The 18,401-nt window shown below is 46.6% G+C and overlaps 1 protein-coding gene across 2 annotated transcripts in view; it reads left to right on the top strand.

Annotated features, from left to right (window-relative positions):
- The window catches only part of FGF12 (fibroblast growth factor 12), a 147,866-nt gene extending 131,244 nt beyond the window's left edge, over positions 1-16,622 (top strand). For both annotated transcript variants that reach the window (XM_010573079.1, XM_010573078.1), the window contains exons 4-5: positions 7,289-7,487; positions 16,140-16,622. In XM_010573079.1, coding sequence (XP_010571381.1) covers positions 7,289-7,487; positions 16,140-16,258 — 318 coding nt within the window. In that variant the 3' untranslated portion in view covers positions 16,259-16,622. The remainder of the gene's footprint in view (positions 1-7,288; positions 7,488-16,139) is intronic.
- The last annotated feature ends 1,779 nt before the right edge of the window (positions 16,623-18,401 follow it).

Genomic DNA, 18,401 nt, shown 5'->3' with positions numbered 1-18,401 from the left:
TGGACAAGCCTGAATTTGGATCCCAAAACTCATTAGGTTCATCTGCTTTGTAGCCAAATGTGAGACCATAGCTTGTGTGGATCTACATGGGCTTGTTTTGATCTAGGTAACCAGTTAGCCAGGGCAGAATGGAGCTCAGCGTGTCTTGCAGAACCTGCCACGGGTTTTGGTCGATACTCTGCTCTGTCCCCGGGTAGATGTCCTTGCTGCTGCAGGGTTACCTTGGGCATGTCCACGCTGCAATCACACCTTTGTCTCCAGCATTCACACGCTTCCTCTGCGGTGATAGTGGATAATTTAATCAGTCCTTGAACACGAAAAGGTGCTTTAGGACAGCTTGTGTCCACATATAAAGATCTGCAGCTTAATTACAGAGGCTTATCCAGCACTTGAATTTTTTTGCCTGTTTAGGAATATCAGGTCAGCTCGCAAGACTTAGCAGACCTGCACTCCACCTCATGCTAGGGTGTTTTAAGGTGAAGCCAACTGAACAAGCATGTATCTTGAGCACAGAGAGCTCCCAGAAAAGTGAGGACAGATAGCCCTCTAGTTATATTTTTCAGAGGCAGTAAGTTACATTGCTTGCTAATGCTGCTTCTCAGCTCCCAGAGCTGGGGACCAGACCTGCATGGATGGTAATTTATTTGAAAATGTGCTCCCTCCAGCCCACAGATGGTCCAGGCGGAGTCAGAATACTTGCAGATACCATATTGTCTCATCAAGTGAATCTCTGCTTTGCAGCAGGGCTGTACACTCCCATGTAGCAACTTGTTATTTTAAAATGTAGCTACTCTCTCCTACTTCTAAAAGGCCACCAAGAAGACTTGTCACCAATCTCTTATGGAGCTAGAAGGGGGAGGAAAAGTGGAGTGTGAACAGTAGAATATCACCTGCCATCTGGACAAAGATGTGATGAGATGTAAAGTTTGGATGCATATTTGAGGTTCTTGATCACATGCCAAGAGAGAGCTCAGCTATAATTATTTTAAAGCATTTCCAGCCAGATGCAACCCTAGGTCGTGGAAGAAGCTACACTGAGGCAGCAGGACACTGAACATCATCAGGCTGTATGCAAGGCAGCATTGCCGGTGGGAGCGCTGCTGTGGTCTGCATAGGGCTTATCCTGTGAACAGGACCTACGTGGTTAAAGACCTGTCCTAGCAATAAAAGTATGCCAGGATCAAGCGCTATGGTATGAGGTGTGTGGTCACAAATTCTCAGATGCTCAAAGACATGTTTAGTCTCTGAACTTTCACAGGTTAAATAAGAGCTGGGCATTTGCATTTCATCTGGGAGCCCAAATGTCTTCGAGAATCCAGTGTCTTTGTTTATCCACACAGGTCTACGCACATTGATACCAGTGCTGAACTTCTTGGTGCTGTTGGCATCAGAGGGGAGTTGATTAAACCCTGTGCTGGCTGAAGGTGGGCTGGAATGTAGAAAGGGCTTTACTGGGTAAAAAGCACCATAAAGCAGATGCTCTTCTGCAATGCCATACTTTCCCCTGTGATGGAGCAGCACTTACACAGACATAGTGAACACGATCCAGTTGTTCCGTGGTCTGTCTCTGTAACCACAATGAAATGCCACTGCTGATAGCTGTGTTGATATTTATGATTCCTACTTAATATGTTTTAAATGACTTGATGAGCTCTAAGTATTAACGCTAACATCGGTAAGTATCCTGAGCCAGATTCTCTGAGAGGGAAGCCTTGCCGTGCCATAGACTTTGGTGCAGTTTAGTGCTTTTATCCCATCTGAAGATCTGGCTCAGTAATTGTGCAGAACATAAAAGAGAAACCCGTAAGTGCTGTAAACAAAGGAAAACTGTTACTCTGGGAGTGTGTTAGTTAGATATTTCAACACTCATAATTAACATCCCTTTCCTAAAGTGTGGCACAAACTACTTGTAGAATGGGCTTTTTCTTTTATTGCTGCTAGTTTCAGTGACTAAATTTATTAAGTCATTAGGTTTGCATGTGGATGTGTATATTTGCTGTTCTCCTTTGGGCTATAATAAAAGGAGATCTTGAGAGAAAAAAAAAAAAAGAGAGATCTTTATTTATCTGGCAATTTTGAGAATGTTTGTAGGGAAATGGCAAGCAATACAAACAAGTGGCCCAGTCTGGGGGGATGCTGAGTGAGCAGCTGGGTTTGAATACAACAGCTAGTGACAATCTTCTGCTGGCTTCCTGGCTGTCCCTCAGCATTGCACATGGAAACCTGTCGCTATTTCTGCCATGTTCTGGGGACATCAGGGGCTTCTGTGCCGGTCAGAGCTTGGACTAAACAAGGGAGCAAATTGCTCACTTTCATCATCAGAACCCAGGAGCACCATGCTGTTTCTTATGGGGGACCTTTTCTTTGCACCTCCCGGCTGAGGATGCTTAGGGTGCCAGTGGCAGTGATGCTTCCAGCCTGATACAGGCAGGGGCTGGCACTGCTCTCTCTTGCTCAGAGCAGAATCAGGACTGTCCCCTGCCCTGGCAGCACTATGACTGTGACACCATTGGATCGGCATTTTTTGAAGGAGCTGAGACGTCCAAGGGTGGCAGCGCATTCCCTGAATACCCTGCAGCCTCACATCCACAGGTTTGACAGCCGTGCTGCTCCACTGATGTCTGTGCAGCTTCTCCAGCTTTACAGAAGGGCAAAGGAGAGTCCAGTCAAACTTAGTATGTTCAAGGCCAAGAGGCTGGGTTAGGTTTACCTGACCAAGGCAGGTGAAAGCTGAGGTAGATTGGAAAAAAAAAAATCTGTCCTCTCACAAATCACCCCCAGCTTGTGCTGGGGTGGGGCAGATGGGGCCAGACGTTGCCAACACCTCTCTGAAGGATCAGACTGGCCCAAGTGGTACAGAGGTTGGCTTGTGCCTGGAAGTCCCATCCACATTTCCATCTAGAGAGGGCAGAAGATGCTACTAGGATCAAGGATAAATGAAACATCTTGTTTTCCTAGACCAGAAATAGCTTTTGGGGCAATCCGTGGTACCTTATATACCTCTCTGAGCAGGTCTGACAGACTGAATCCCCCCAGATGGCAGTTGCATCCATTCAGCTCCCTTTGATTCCAAGTGTCATTGAACGCGGTCTTCCTAATTTTCTGTGTGATAGCTAGCTACCATTTTATTTTTTTCTAGACTGTGCAATTTCCAATAAAACTAGAGTTAGCACAAACCAGACCTATGTTTGTTTTTCAAAGCAAATCTAATTACTCTTCTTACTGGAATTGCCTTTTGTTCAAGGGATTGGATTGAGAAGCAGAAAACAAGTTGCAGGCAGATGCTAATCATTTTGCATGCAAATTACTAACATTTCTTTTGCAAATATTTCATGCAGGTTTTTAGTTCAACAATTAAAAAAAGATCTGTTTTTTCAAACTGCTTTCAGTAATATCTATAGACATTTAACAAAATACTGCAGGCTCTAAATCTCCAAATAGTAAACAAATAAATGTATTTATTTACTTTGTATGCAAAAATAATTTAGTCAAAGACACATATTTCACATGAAGATAAAACCAGTCAAATTTCCTTTTTTTTCTCCAAATCACAAGCATACTCTTTAATGAGGAGAACTGAGTGGGTTTTCTGAGTGAGCTGAGTTCATGACAGCGCTGACAGGGGACCAAGAGCTCTATGGAGTTTGTGCAGAGAATAGAGTCATGATTTATTTCTTTGTTTAAAGACTGAAAAAAGGCTGGTGATTAAAAGATGAAGCCATCTGTCCTCTCACTGTCTTGTACCTGGTCATGCTATTTCTGTCAAGGAGAGAGTTGGGAAAATAATTGAGTGGGGTTCGTTATAAGCCTGTTTCAAAAGGTCCCTGCACCAAGTGAGAGTGGGAAGTGGTGCTCCTGACCCCAGGGCTTACCATACCGTTACCTCTGGAGGAGGATGTCCTTATGTCCTGTCAGAAGCATGGGGGGGGACAGCCTGAGGATCCCTTCACTGGTTTTACCCATTTTGTATCTGTGGGATGAAGAGAAAGTATTGGACTCCAGGTCTGCCCATCTAGCACATTTCATCAACACTGAATTCATCTTTAAAAACAAAACAAACAAACAAACAAAAAAAGCTTGCATGTCCCAGAAGTCTGGCCAATAGATCAGTGATTTTCCAAAAATACCTTCAGTTATCTCAGTGGCTGCTACTAACTGCTTTATTAATGTGAAGCCTGTTATGCTCACCTGCACTTTCCTCTTTCTTCCCAGCTCTTCTCAGCCCAAGACAACTGAAACAGCAGTTCCCATCTGATTCAACATAATTGCCACAATTAATTTTGACAGTAAAGCTTGTAGAGAGGTTCTGCCATTAATATCCCAATAGCCTTTTGTTATTGGTATCCCCAAAGCCATCAGGAAAAGGCACATGCAGAAACTAAGTGACACAAAGTAGCTGAAGGCTTGATGTTGGCCACTAATAAGATATCAGTGAAGAAAACCTAAGGGTTTGCATGTTAAATAGATTTAGAGGACACTCCAGATATCCCCAGGTGGTGCTTGGGAGAGAGGCCTGTGTCCTGCTCATCTGCCCCATCTCCTTTCTGGTCAACTGGTTTTTCCCCGCACCAAAGATTTCTGGTGCTCAAACCTGCGAAGACCCTGCGGCTTGTCAGTTTGGTGGTAGGATGAATTGTGTCCCAGTCTGTTTGTCCCTACATGGCACAGTGCAACACTAGCTGCTGCTGCTGAGGTGATATGCATAAGAAGGATGATAATAATGAATAAAAATGGCATTATTTAACTAGAACTTAACTGTCAAATCTGTGGGTTTTCTAAACCGTCGAATGGACAGAGCTGGGATGTTTCTTCGTGGTGTTGCCATGGTTAGTGTCCTGAAGTGCTATTTCGACTGAATTGTGGGGGATGAGGAATCAACCAGCCAACTCACGAAAACAATGGGACGGTTTTGTTTGCTTGTGAGGGAGCTTAAACATTTAAAGGACATCACTATTTTGTCTTTATTTTCATTAGGTTGATGTCTTTAAATACATTTGCTTTAAAAGAATATAATAATTTTGCTACTTTATTGGTACAAGTGGATATACAATATGGCATCTGTTTTTATGAACTACGGCTGCATGTTGCAAAATAGTATACTGCGTTAATTTTAAAATAGATATTTATCTGAAAACTTTATTTTCAATAACTTTTAAATAAAATCTAGAATTTTTTTTCTGAAACAACATTTTCAAAACGCGTTAGCTTTTGTATTTCTTCTTCACTAAAAATAAAAAATACTCTTTGTTCCACGCTGATATTAAAACAGGCGTTGAAAATCCAGATATCTCATACACAGTAAACTCCAGGTTTTGGTCAAGATGGTAGCTATCCTTCACAGCCTATCAACTTTTCAGTCCCCCTAAAGGGAATTTTCTTGATAAGTTTTTACTGGGGTAACGAAGGCATAGGAAGGCGGATTGAGCTGTCCAGTTTGGTTTTAGAGATGCTCTCCATTGCGGGGCTTGCTGCCTGGCTGGGGCTGATGCCAGGGAAAGCCCCCAAGCCAGCTGGTCGCAGGCAGCTGCTGCAAACTGCCCGGCTCCTGGGTGAGCTGCATCTTCCAAGGCAAGACAAAGCCTGGAGATAAAGAGCAGATTTAAGGAGCACTTAAACACTGATCTTTTGGGAAGCTACTTCAAACACTGTTTTATAGTGCTCTAAGTCATCTAGATCTCTCTTTAACTTGTTTCACTCTCTTCTTAAAATATTTATTTCTCCAGCAAGGAAGACTCCCTCAGATAGGGCAAAATGACCTGTTGGGCTGACGGTGGTTTTATCTGCGTGGTGCTATTGATTGATGCAAAATTCACGTGTGCAGTACAGCTCCGTGCTTTCTGCTGTGCTTTATCTTCTGCGGCTTCAAGCCTGCCTGGCTCCGTAGGTCTGTTGCACGCTGGATTTATTGTCAGACCAGCAACACTTTATATAATCCCCAGAGCGCTTGGGAACATATACCTGAGTGTTGCTGAATGTTCAAAATGTTCACTCTTAAATGAGGTCTGCAGCAAATATGTGGCATTACTCCAGATGCTTTGCTCAGATGTTGGTCATGCGTTTTCCATTAGCGAGGTTGAAGAAGCTCCTAAAGACTTCTGAGTGGCGAGGGCTTGGGCGAGAGCATTGCTTGCCTGTAGCAGCACCTGCCTTCACTCACGGGGCTCTGAGATACCTTGTCTGGGTCCTACAAGAAGGGATTTTGTTAAAACAGTTCTTCAGAAAATGCATATTCATTGTGGCTTGAGCTTTTTTAGCAAGAATGTCATAGTTTTAAGGAACCCAGTGGGAAAATTTCTTTGGCCAGGATGAATTTTCTGCTCAAAACCAAAGTCTGGGAAGAAAAATAACCCACCAACAGCCACATCTGACTCAGTGAGGGTTTGGGAGCCCACTGCCACAGAGTCCCCTGGCTAGCCAGCTCTTTTAAAAGAGGTTTAATATTTCCCTGTTGCTAAAATCTTGAAAAGTTACTGAGACATGACAAGTTTTGGTCCATAGCTGAGTGTAGTTTCTTCTTTGAGACTTGATGCAAAGCCAGTGCAGGCGGCAAAGGCACAGCCACCCCCACAGCCGGCACAGGCTCAGGGGATGTCTTGGACAGACCCATGTGTCCTCTGTTCCTGGGTAGATGTGGGACCAGTTCTCAGTATCTGAAGAAATACTTGTATCAGAAATACTTAAAATTCTTTCTCTTTATTGAAAGAGATTTCCAGGCTTTGGGCCAGCATTTCCTCCCATCGCTTTTGGAAACAAATAAATTGTTTGCTTGCTTTTGTACTCCCATTTCTCTGAATCTACTTAAATGCCCCTGATAAACTGCCTTTTGCCCATAAGAATTTGAAGAAGCCTCAATATTTTAGACAACAACCATTGCACATTGCTTGCCCATCACAGGGAAGGTAAGAGCAAAGCCAGGGGAAGGCATTGGGAGCAGCAGATGAGCAGCAAGGCTGTCTTTGCTTCTCAGCTCTCTTTTTTTATTTTGCTTCGTATTTCACTCTAAATCCTGGCAAATTCCTGACTTTTCCTGCACATTTTCTATGTCTGTTCACTGTAGGCTGTTTTGCAAACCACAGCTCTGCCAGGGAAGGAAAGCCTTCCCTTTCAGTGGGGAGTTTTCTAGATGTGTGTTATTGCTGGGAGCTGGTATTGCTGAAGCCTGTTGTTTTCTATTGTTAAACTAACTGCAATGCGTGACCATCGTGTATCACTCAGTGATGCCTAATTTAGGAGATCAGTGATTAATTCCTTCCATTGCTTTTTCTTCTCTCTCTCTCTCTCACTGCAGGATGTTTTCACACCAGAGTGCAAATTTAAGGAATCCGTCTTTGAAAACTACTACGTTATTTATTCTTCCACGCTGTATCGGCAGCAAGAATCCGGACGAGCGTGGTTCCTGGGACTCAATAAAGAAGGTCAAATTATGAAGGGAAACCGAGTGAAAAAAACCAAACCCTCATCACATTTTGTACCCAAACCCATTGAAGGTATGGAATCTGCCCACTCCCTCCATCGGTGGGGTATGGGGAGGGGGACTTTGCAACTTCAGATCTGGGGCTTCCCGGATGGGGGTGTTGGGCTGCAAGACCAGAAAGCCAGGACAATATTTGTGGCATCTCAGAAAGGTGCTGGGCTGCACTGTTAGCATTTCATCTGCTTTCCTTCCCATATAATAAACTTTGCACATCATCCCAAAGGGGTTTCTCAGTTTTGGGGTGCTAAAGGATGAATTTAAAAGCCCAGCAACGTGAGAAGTTACTGGGAAAGGAAAGCAGCCCTTGAGCAGCCAGCAGTTCAAAAGGAATCTGATCCAGCAGTGACCGTAACATTGGGTTCTCTGTGAGAATTTTCCCGACATCATTCAGTGGGTTTCCAGTCCCATGTAGAGTCAGTAGAGATAGGATTTATCTCACCTGAATTTAGACTTTGACACTCTGTTTATAGTAACAGAAGATAAATGGGTCCTACCAGCACAGCTGTGGATGTACTTTATATGTCTACCCTAAGATGACTTAAATCTGTTTTTTCTCATATGTAAAGACATCTTAGTTAGTCACTGGGGGGTAGAGAAACCTTATCATAGATGTCCAAAGTTAGATGAGATGCTGTCACGCCATATGTTTTCATCACAGCATGAAGCTTCAGTGAAAGTCATGGAATTGAAGTTTCGCCCTTCTGCTGCTGACTGTACACTACCGAAGTGTGCCACAGGCTCGTGCCCAGGGCATTTTGCTTTTTGTGCGCTGGCCTCTGATAAATGGAGAGATGTAGTGTGATGAGCAGTACTTAACAGGTGCTAACTTGGTTCTGGAAACAAGGAGACCTCTTTTTTTCCGTTGCTTGGAAAAAGCACTACTATTTGATCCCCAAACTAGGTATGCCTTTCTGACCAATCTCAGACCTGCCAGTGGCCACCTCAGGGACACAGCAGCCTGGGGCTGGCCTTGGCTGCCTGGCTCCGTGCCCCCTCTCTACCCCCATGTTGGCTGTGGGGTCAGGGCTGGACACGTGGAGAGAGGGAATGAACTGATGCTTTCCTGACGGGTACCACTCACAGGTGGTGGAGGACGCAGCTAAATCCATGCACTAGTAGCTGTTTTAACAGCTTCCCAGCTAAGGCACAGAGGCAGACGAGCATGCGTGTGTGAGGGAAAGGCCAGTTCAGGAAGGCAGACTGAAATCGTCTATTGAACCACTGAAGTGAAGGACGAGGAGAGACATTCAACTCGGCATTCCCAGAGTATCTGTGGCCTTTGCACAGGAGATGGAGGTGTTGGAAGAGCAGAGAACAGCCTGGAGCCTCTTCTCCTGTGCTTGTTTTCAACAGCTTTTCTGCAGTTGGGAGCCTTTTCTTGTTTATCTGAGGCATTAGTGGGATTGGTGCCCTACGCCCTCATTGAGTTTTGCTAAGGAACAGGGCCTGCCTCAGGCATGGGGTCTGTCACCAGCTTCTCTTCTGTCTCTTCCTCTCCTGCCTTGGCTGGGAGGAGAATCTTTCGCAAGCGCTAGCTTTCACAGCTGGGTTTCCAGCTCCTTCTGGTATTTCTTTGCTGCCTGGCTGGGTGTTGGCACTGATCAGTGCGTTGCTTTGAATCCAGGCTTCTTTTTTGATGTACCGTGCGTGGCGTCATCTGAATGGCTCAATAGTTGTCTTCTGCATACATTAAACTAGGCCATTCCTGTGGCTCTCCTCGTGGAAAGCCTTGCCTTAATAGAGGTGCCTGACCCACAGCAGAGTTCTCAGTGCAGCAAATGCAGCTCTGGCTTTCATTTTGAAAAACCCAGCCCAGCCCGAGAGCTTCCCTTTCCTGCAGTTGCATCCTCCCACACTTGCTTCAATCACAGCTGTCACATAACCTCCCGAGCGAGTGAGCGCTTTGGAAGCTGGCAGCCAAATTAAGGGCTCCTCCACCCCTTCCCTCCTCCACATGCTTTGCAGTCAGCCTCTGTGAGCGCTGCTGCATCAAAGAGCTGGCAGTCTCCCAGGCTGAGGCACGTGTCAGCTTCCCAAAGCATTCAGCTGTCTGGGACTGTGACTCCAGACGGAGGACTCTGTTCCCAAGCCTAAGATTCATTGTAGGTAGCAGAGGCTCGTGGGGAGGGCTGGAGTAAAACACGCTCAGCTCCACGTGACTTCTCTGTGCTGCATCCGTCCAAGTCTCTGCGAGCAGAGCTTGCAAGCGGAGATGTTTCAGAAAAGGGGCAATTCCTACCCTGTTTTAACAGCTTCTTTCTCTTTGTCATCACTCTTAAGAAGTAGTCAAAGCACTCCCCTGCTATATTTGCATGTCCCTTCTGCTAAATGCTGTGGCACGCCCCAGCGTGTGGGCTTTGCCGCTTATTCGGGCCAGTTCTTTGCAGCTTCTGTCTGCAGTAATGCACCCAGGTTTCCTTTTGCTCCGGTACCACCACCAGCGTTAGCCCTGCCACATGATGGCTGACGCAGTAATGTATGCAAGGAGAAATCTGGTCCCTCGGGAAGCAGAGGTGTTACATACATTGCTAGGAATCACTTCACCCACCACTTCAATGGCAATTACTTCTGAGATGAAACTTCCCAGTTGTTTGCCATGTGCAGAAAAATTATGCAGCAGCTTAGTGAAGAGAGCGGTCACGGGGAAAGGAAACAGAAAAAAGCTCAGATTGTTCCCGGAGCTCATTTAACTCTCGTTGCTTCATACTGCTTTCTGAATTCAGAAGTCCTCGAAGTTGCAAATGGGCAGTAAACTAATAAATAAATAAATATTAAACATCCTCCCAGATAATTTCTAAGGACTACATATGCATACATGTGCATATATATACAGTGGTATCTGTGTATGTACGTATGTGTGTTACCTATGGCTTTTAGCAGCTACAGCTTTATGCTGTGCTAATCCCACAGAATGTTTTGATTCCTGTAGATTGTCAGGATGCTGGAGGTGTTCTGTGCGAAAATCACTAGATACCAACTGGGAAAGTTTTGGGTTTTGGTTGGTAGGAGGAGTTTTTTGGTTTAGTGTAGGTAGGATTTGTTTGGTTTTGGAAATAGCATTAAGCTTGATCAATATGAAAGCACAAAAAACTTACTAAGTAATAACAGGGGAAACATTAAGTTTCTCTCCCATCTGTGCACAGGCAAAGCCAAGGCAAACAGCCTGGCAGGCAGCCGTTAATGTACTGTGTGGTGCCAGTTTTGGTTAAAAACACACATACGCAACACATTTCTTTTGATATTTTTATTTCTGATCTCTGATCATTCGCGCTAAATGAGCCCTTAAAGTGCAGACATATAGATTGAACCGGACTGCACAAGAAATTAGCTTGAGTATAATTGTCACTTAGACACCAAGCAGTCTTTTAAAGGAATTTCAGTCTCTTTAAGTGTCTGTAGTGATTAGTGCTGGACAAACACTGCCGTCCACAGTGCCTCTTGTTCTTTTAAATATCCCGACCCATCTCAAACAATGGGAGACTTTTCCAGTCACTTAAGTGAAAATTTTATCAGATGCTCATTGTGGATGTGCTCTGTTACTTGTTTTTCCTTCTCCTTGAAGACATCAGTTCCAGATTGCTCTCCCAAAGAGCTACATTTCATCTCTCACCTGGCCCAGGCCAGAATGCATGTGGGGTGGCAAATCTGGCCACAGAAAGCAGAAGACAACTATCCCTGCAACTGAGTCAGCAGAGGTGCCCCTAACTCCAAACACATGGTGCCTCAGTCCTTGTGATGTGAACAAGTCTCAGATATGAAGGTGACCTGTTAATGACTGGTCTGATCCATTTATTACTGCTGATGAATATCCGTGTGCAAGGAACAGCAGCTAGATCTTTCCCAGTGTATATTCCCAGGGATGCGACATCCCAGTTGTGTTAAAAGCAGAGTCCTCAGATGTTGCGAAGAAGTACAAGACACTGTTGAGTAGGAAGATGTGGTAGGCCTAGTGAAAATGCTTCAAAGGTGTCACCTTAATCCACAAAAGATCCTAAAAAGTGTTCTTTAAGAAAAAACAACAAAACCCCATACTCTTTATCAGTCTTTATTAAGACAGCTCCTCTTTTGGGTCTGTCTTTCAAGTGGGCAGGCTATGGTATGTTTTCTGTCCCACACTAACTCACTTGTTCATCTGTCACACTCCTAATCATCTTATTAGTTGGCAAATGCAACGTATTTTAACCATGCTTTTTCTCGGCTTTTTGTCATCCTGTGCTGCGTTTCTTACCTGAAAAAATTGTGATTCCATCTGGCAGCATCCTGCCCATTTAGCCGCCAGATAGACGGCGAGATCAAATGCCTCTGAAATGCATCAGCTGGGACTGGGTTTAGAACACAGTAATTAGAGGCAGAAAACAAGGGTGCATAATCACTTGCTCCCTCCTGCCCCTAGCTGCTGCTCAGACAATTAATTCTCTCCATCGAAGCATTAGCTAATGCAGCCGCTACTGCAGATACCGACACCCAGAGCTGTGGCATCCGTCAAGGGAAAGAGCCCATCTCCGGGCTGCCTGCCAGAGGCTGCGTGCCCAGCCCTGCCCAGACACCGGTCCAGGCTGCCATGGGGGCACGCGGCCATCCCGCAGGGCTAGCGACCTGCCTACCTGCTAAACGGCAACTTGGGAAAAATTGGGTTCCTCCGAACTCGCTAGGGTCTGGAGCAGGGAAAGCCAGGAGTGAAGCTGGGTGGAGGGATATATCTAAGGTCCTTTAATAAGCTTTTCCCCGTATTCTAGAGGAAGGAAAATGGAGTTTGTTGCATCCCCTGAAGCTCCTCAACTTGCAGCCACGCCGAGTGAAAAATACGAGGGTCAGGTCACAAAATGGTGTGTGTTTCCCAAACTCAGGCGGTCCCTGAGGCCCAGGGAAGCGGCCCAGGGTGATTTTGGTTTCACCGTTTGGGTGGTGTGCCAGTGCCACGCCTGGGAAGCAGAAATGAGGCTGGGATCCTGTGCCGGCGCATAGGCGAGAGATTGAGCTGTTCCTGGGCGACAGGCAGCCCCCTCCGTGCCGTCGCCTTCGGGAACGATGCTCCCCGCCCCCCCCTTCCCCCTTGCTTGTACCCCCGGTCTCTTCCCTGCCTAATTTGCGAGTTGGTTCTTCGTGCAGAATTGTTTCCTTGTGCGTGGGAATGGCAGGCACTGCTGCGTAGCTGGGAAGCAGGGAATCGAAAGCCACAAGAACCAGACATGGGCACAGCTCCACTGCCGCTCACCCCCTTCTATTTACGCCTGTGGCTCTTCAGCAGATCAGGCTAACGGCGCTTTCCAATTAAAGCATGAATATGGATGTGTTGATTAGAATCTGGGACATAGGAGCTGATTATCTGATTGAAGCTCCAAAGCATTAGCTTGGTTTCCAGACATTAAGGGCTGTATTTGGCTTGGTGTGTGGGTGTGGGTGGGTGGGAGAAGCAAGGCAAAGCAGGGAGGGGACTCTTGTTCTAGGCAAGTTGCTCATCCTTCCAAAGCTGCCTTGTGCTGCGTGCACCAGCAGACCTCCCGAGCGCCTGGGCGTGCCGACTGTCACGCTGCTGCTAGTTTACCTTAATGCAGGTGACAGGGGCGGTGTGTTTTCACACACACACACAGGGACCCCAAACAGCCCTGTCAGGGAGTGCTGCTAGTCGTGACCCACAAAGATGTACTTTAAAGCTGGGAAGATCTGGGAACTCGCGACAGTCCATTTGCAAACATCCCCCCCTCTCCCCGGTCCATGACTAACATCTCCGCGTGTGAGTCACACTCAAGCTTCCTCAGTACAAGGAGTAACAAACTGCAGTCCAAGAGCCTGTGTTGCACAACATGTCACACTGTCCTGAAAAGCCCGCGCGCGTGCGGCTGTGTGCATACGCACCCGTGTGTGCGCACACACCTGCGTGTCGCAGTGCACACGGGTTTGCAGCTGCCGCTGAGCGATGGCCATCGCTTAGCACACGTGCGCAAGCCTCTTGTGTAGGAGAATGCCCAGGCACTATCTTGTGCCTGATGCCATATAAATGCTGCGTACACTGATACTGTAGGTGTATCTAAATACTGAAAATACACTTGTCCTATGCTGCTGCAGATTTTCTGGCGTGGTCTGTTGGCACAGCCCGTCTGGTACAGAGGCTTTGACAGCTCTGTCTGAAAAGCACAATGTGAGCAGACTCCAGCCATGCCCCATGTCAGTACTTGTATCATGCACTAGACTGGAAGATAAACTTATAATTCCTGCCCTGTTTGCCAGCTAGGTACAGGGTTTCCTTAATTTTTAGCTGCAAATGTTGTTTACTTCTGTAGCCTAATTTATATTCATTACTCTGTGGGCCTTCTTAGCAGCTCAGTGGTTTTGCCCAAAGGCCAAGGTGAGAGGCAGGGAGCTGAGGAAAGGCAACGTGCCATGGTGCTGCTGCTGCGGGCTTTGCTCAGGCTCAGCCCTTGTGGTGAAGCATCTGGCCCAGCCTGAAGGGGTGTTGGGGATGGATGTGAGTGAGATGACCTTAGTACATGCAGCTGCCTGCGGGAAGAGCTCATGGAGGTCCTGCCAGCTTGGGAACCAGAGAGGTCAGGGTGAAGACAACACTGCACTTGAGACAGAGCTTTGTATATGGAACATCAGGGGCACTGGGGCAACGCTGGCACAAACACCCAACTCTGCTGGGCAAACATCTCATCAGAGAATAAGGTCGGTCACAGAAGTGATGTGCATCCTCAGTGTCATCAAAAGGCTCTGCAGCTCAGGCTAAGAAATCACAAGGGTACAGGTTTTCCTCATTTGTTAACCTTTGCATACTGTTCTTTAAGATTTTATTAGGTGCTTTGCCACAACAGGCAAATTTGCCATCACCAGGCTGTTGAGTGACACCAAGGTATGAGGGGCAGCTCAGCAGCAGAAAGGGGATGCGAGAGCCCTTTTCCTTCTGTTGCCACTGTGCTACACGCTTTCCTTGCAGCATGCAGACAGCATCGGTAGTCTGGGCAGCTGACGGGCAGTCCTGGCATTGCTCATCCTGGCCCAGACCCATGGGACAAAAGTCATTCATTTTCTCTTTTTTCTCATTTTCATCAAAAAACAGCTCCAGTAGCAGTAACAGTTTGTAGAGTGGTACCTGCCTTGCAGCCACACTGGGAAACCCAGCTAGTGTGTGTGTTTAAACTGCTTTGAAAGCCTTGCATGAAAAATGCTCTGTGGGAAAAGTAGTATTTTTTCACTGCACATATATTCAATGCAATATCCCTCCTATTAATACACAGTTGACCGCACTTTATCTCTGTCCTGTATTGTTACACACTGCTATAACTGTTTATCTAGCTAGGAGTAAAATGCAGAGTAATAATGTCATTTGCAGTCTGCCTCTAATTGCCAGGATTTATTTGCAAATAAGGGGAGGTTATAAATACAAGCGCTTACATTGCCTTTTTACACATGGAGTATTTTTTTCACTTCTTCAGGTAATTTTTGAAATTTTGTTCTTGTTGATTGCTCGGAACCAAAACCTAATGGGCTCTATCCCCTGCATTTGAGCTCTGTGCCACTGTGTGTGACATGACAGCTGTACAAAATGAAGCAGTGCACAATCATTTTTTTCTGTCCTAATTTTTGCAAAGATCCGGGCATGACATTTGCAGTCTGGACCTACCTCAGGTTCTCAACTCCAAGGTGCCTGCCCTTGAGATGCCTCACTATTTCAATTACATCTACACCCCACCACATTTGCGATGAGCTCATCGGAGATGCTCCCTTTGGCGTGAGACACTGAGCTGCTCAGCGTGTGCCGCTGCTCTGGCACACCTCACATGGGACGAGGACAGCCATGAGGACTTAGTCCACATGGTGAGTTGGATAAATGCTTTATGCTGCACAGGACATGGGGATGTGCCATGCCTCGGGCAGACGTTGCCTTCTCAGCCTGTCTAGGCTCCAGCAAGTACATTTTTGTAGGACGTACATTGCTTAGCCAGGGTCTGGAGAGAAGGTGCTCTCCATCCACCCTGCTCTCAGGTGCTGCCAGGTGACGGCACAGAGCTGGGATGGCTCCTGGCTCGCTGTCACTGAACTCATCCCCATGTGTCTGCTCACGGCCTTGGCCTTGGCCGGCTGTCCTGATTTACAGGGGAAAAAATAAGAAGTGCTGAGAGCAGACTGCGGCTTTTGGTCGAAGGAGCCAAACGGGCTTGAGTCACCACTTCCAGATCCAGAGCTTAACACCCAGAAGGCTTGGATGGCTCAGATGCAAGTGTAGTTTTGATTCAAGAATCTCTAAGGGTTTCTTCTTGGAGGTTAAGGGCTGGGGACCGGGTAATTCTTGGACCTGTTATTAGATGATAATCAGCATCTCGGGACAATACACGGTGCTGTGAACTGGAATGTTTATTTTATATGTATGAATATAACATGAAAAAACAGTAAAGCACAGAAAACCTAGAAGGACTTCTCTGTGAGAAATCCCCTGTTTCTATCTGTGCCTTTGGAAGACTCCAGAGACAGTAGCATCCGACTGGCAGCAAGGGCAGGTACCAGATCCTGCCTGGTAACAGGATCTCCTGCTGGGTCACCGAGGTTTCTGTAAGTGTGTGTTTGTATTGGGGCTGGAATTTCAGCCTCATGTACAAAGAAAGCATTCATTGTGGTCACTAATGTCTGTGACTTCAGGGTTGTTAATGGGTTTCTTTTCTGTTTGCAGTGTGCATGTACAGAGAGCCATCGCTGCATGAAATTGGAGAAAAACAAGGACGCTCAAGAAAAAGTTCAGGGACACCAACCATGAATGGAGGCAAAGTTGTTAACCAAGACTCGACATAGCTGACAAATACCCTCCCTTCTTCCAACTCCTCCCCTCCCACCCACCTACCCACCCCACCTGGCGAAACCACACTGAGACGACGACAACTGAGCAAGGCAGGACCTACTGGTAGTGGCTAGGAGTCCGAACTCCAGAATCTTTCTTTGTGTAGGACGAGGAAATGGGATCCCAGATCCTGCCTGTTGCAACGTTTTAAAAAACAAAAACAACAAAAAAAGTGAAGAAAAAATGTTTTAAATCAGGACTCCATTAACATTTTCAAAAGCAAACTGTTTGCTCTGTGATCAAAGGGGGAAAAAAATCTCATCTCTGCATATAATAATAATAACAACTAATAAATATAATAATAATAATAATAAAGATGTTACCTTTAAAAATAAAACAAAGCTTTTGGAAAATTGAACTTAGCATATGATGTGCGAGAAACACGTGGGAAACGCAGCCTGGGACTGTGCTTTCTGTCTTATACTTTCACCTCACGTTCACACCACTGGTTTTTCCATCCCTGCTTCCCTGGGGATGGATGGTATTTTTCACAAAGGAGGAAAGGTAGGGATGGATTATGACTGTGTTTGCTCTGCTATCAATAAAATATGGCCTGTCCGAATTAGGAGTCTGACAGTTATGGGCAACAAACTAACTACTCTGTATTCAGCTTCTTCCATCTACATTCAAACACTGTGTAGTTATTTGTTGCTAGTGTCACTGTGCGAGTATGTTTGACCCAAGTCTGGCATTTTATGCCTTTTTATCATAATTATTTATATTTATGGGCTTGTTTTACTGTATTAGTTGCCAGGGGAATTTTGGAAATGGGTTTTCAGGTCTCGCAGGATGAAATGATCATATTTATTAGGGGAGAGTTAGAAGATAAAGGGAAGGAGGGATGGCTGCTTGCTTTAAAATAGGAAACGGAGCAAGAAATGCTACTGAAATCCTTGCTGTCAGATGGAAACCATGAGGCATGTGCTATGTGAGAGGGTGGCAGGGATTTCAGTGATGGGAAGAGGAGTGTGGGGAGGGAGTAGGTGGGGTGTGCAGAGGAGGTGGCAGCTATAGGGGGCTGTGGGTGGTTGTGCCTGTCCAGCAGTGCCAGGGCGAGGAGATGTTGCCGTTTCCTTCTAGCAGCCGGGCTCTCCCTAAGTGTTAAGGCTCCACACGCATCTCATTTTACACGTGCTCAAAGCCGAGACTACAAACTCCTTTAATCCAAAGCCTTACTTACCGCTGCCAAGCCTGTTATGGGATGAGAACCCCTGCGATGCTGCAGCAGCCTTGGTATGGGTGTGGGGACGAGTCTCGCAAGCACCAGGCTGCAGATGCTGGAGACACACTTCAGAGGTAACGAATTCACAGCTAGGGAAAGGCAAGGAAGAGGGCGATGGGGTGACGTATGCTCAGCACCGAGCCCACTTGCAGCAACTAGAGCATTAGTGGGGCTTTGCAAGTCCCTCCCTGTCTGGCACTTTCTCTCCTTGTAGTTTGGGGGTCAACAGTGACCCACACACCCTCGCTCCCATGGTGCTACTGAAACAGGGCGATACTGGCAGATGCCCTTTGCCCACACATATTAACGTCAGTCTCTGACCTCTTTTGGCACCCAGGGCCTGCAGGCAGGAGCAGCAAATCGTAGAGGTGATAACAGTTGCTGTTACAAAAACAGGCACTGCCCTGTCTGTGGTGCCCGGCAAGTTTTTGCTGCTCAGGCCATGGTTATAGCTCCCGTGAGAGGTGAAAAGCAAAATGAATAAGCAAATGCCCAAGGGCCTGGAGAGGGGTAATGGGTTAGAACAGCTTGTTATATGATGGGAAACAGCCTAAAGCCTTGCTATTACAAGCCGGGCGGGAGTGTTCGTGTCATTCATAAATTACAGCCATACATGAAATACCACCTTAATTCTTGCGGCTTCTTCGCTATCATGGCCAATGCCTCAGCTGGCTGGCAGCTACACGCTGCGAAGCTGCTGTGGGAGATGGGGAGTGCCTGGACTGGCCATGGTGCTCCCCACGAAGTGGCTGCTGACCCGGGCGCCTCCAGCCCCGCGGCACGTGCCAGCGCGGTGTGCGGCAGGGCTCGGCGAGCGGCTCCGTACAGGCGCAGAGCAAGCGGGGAAAGCTAAGGAGCGAGCCAAATTTCAAGGT

Source organism: Haliaeetus leucocephalus, unplaced genomic scaffold, assembly GCF_000737465.1.
Source record: "Haliaeetus leucocephalus isolate CR32 unplaced genomic scaffold, Haliaeetus_leucocephalus-4.0 Scaffold362, whole genome shotgun sequence".
NCBI lineage: Eukaryota > Metazoa > Chordata > Aves > Accipitriformes > Accipitridae > Haliaeetus > Haliaeetus leucocephalus.
Note: the sequence above shows the minus strand (reverse complement) of the source record. Positions and strands in the feature narration are given on the sequence as shown.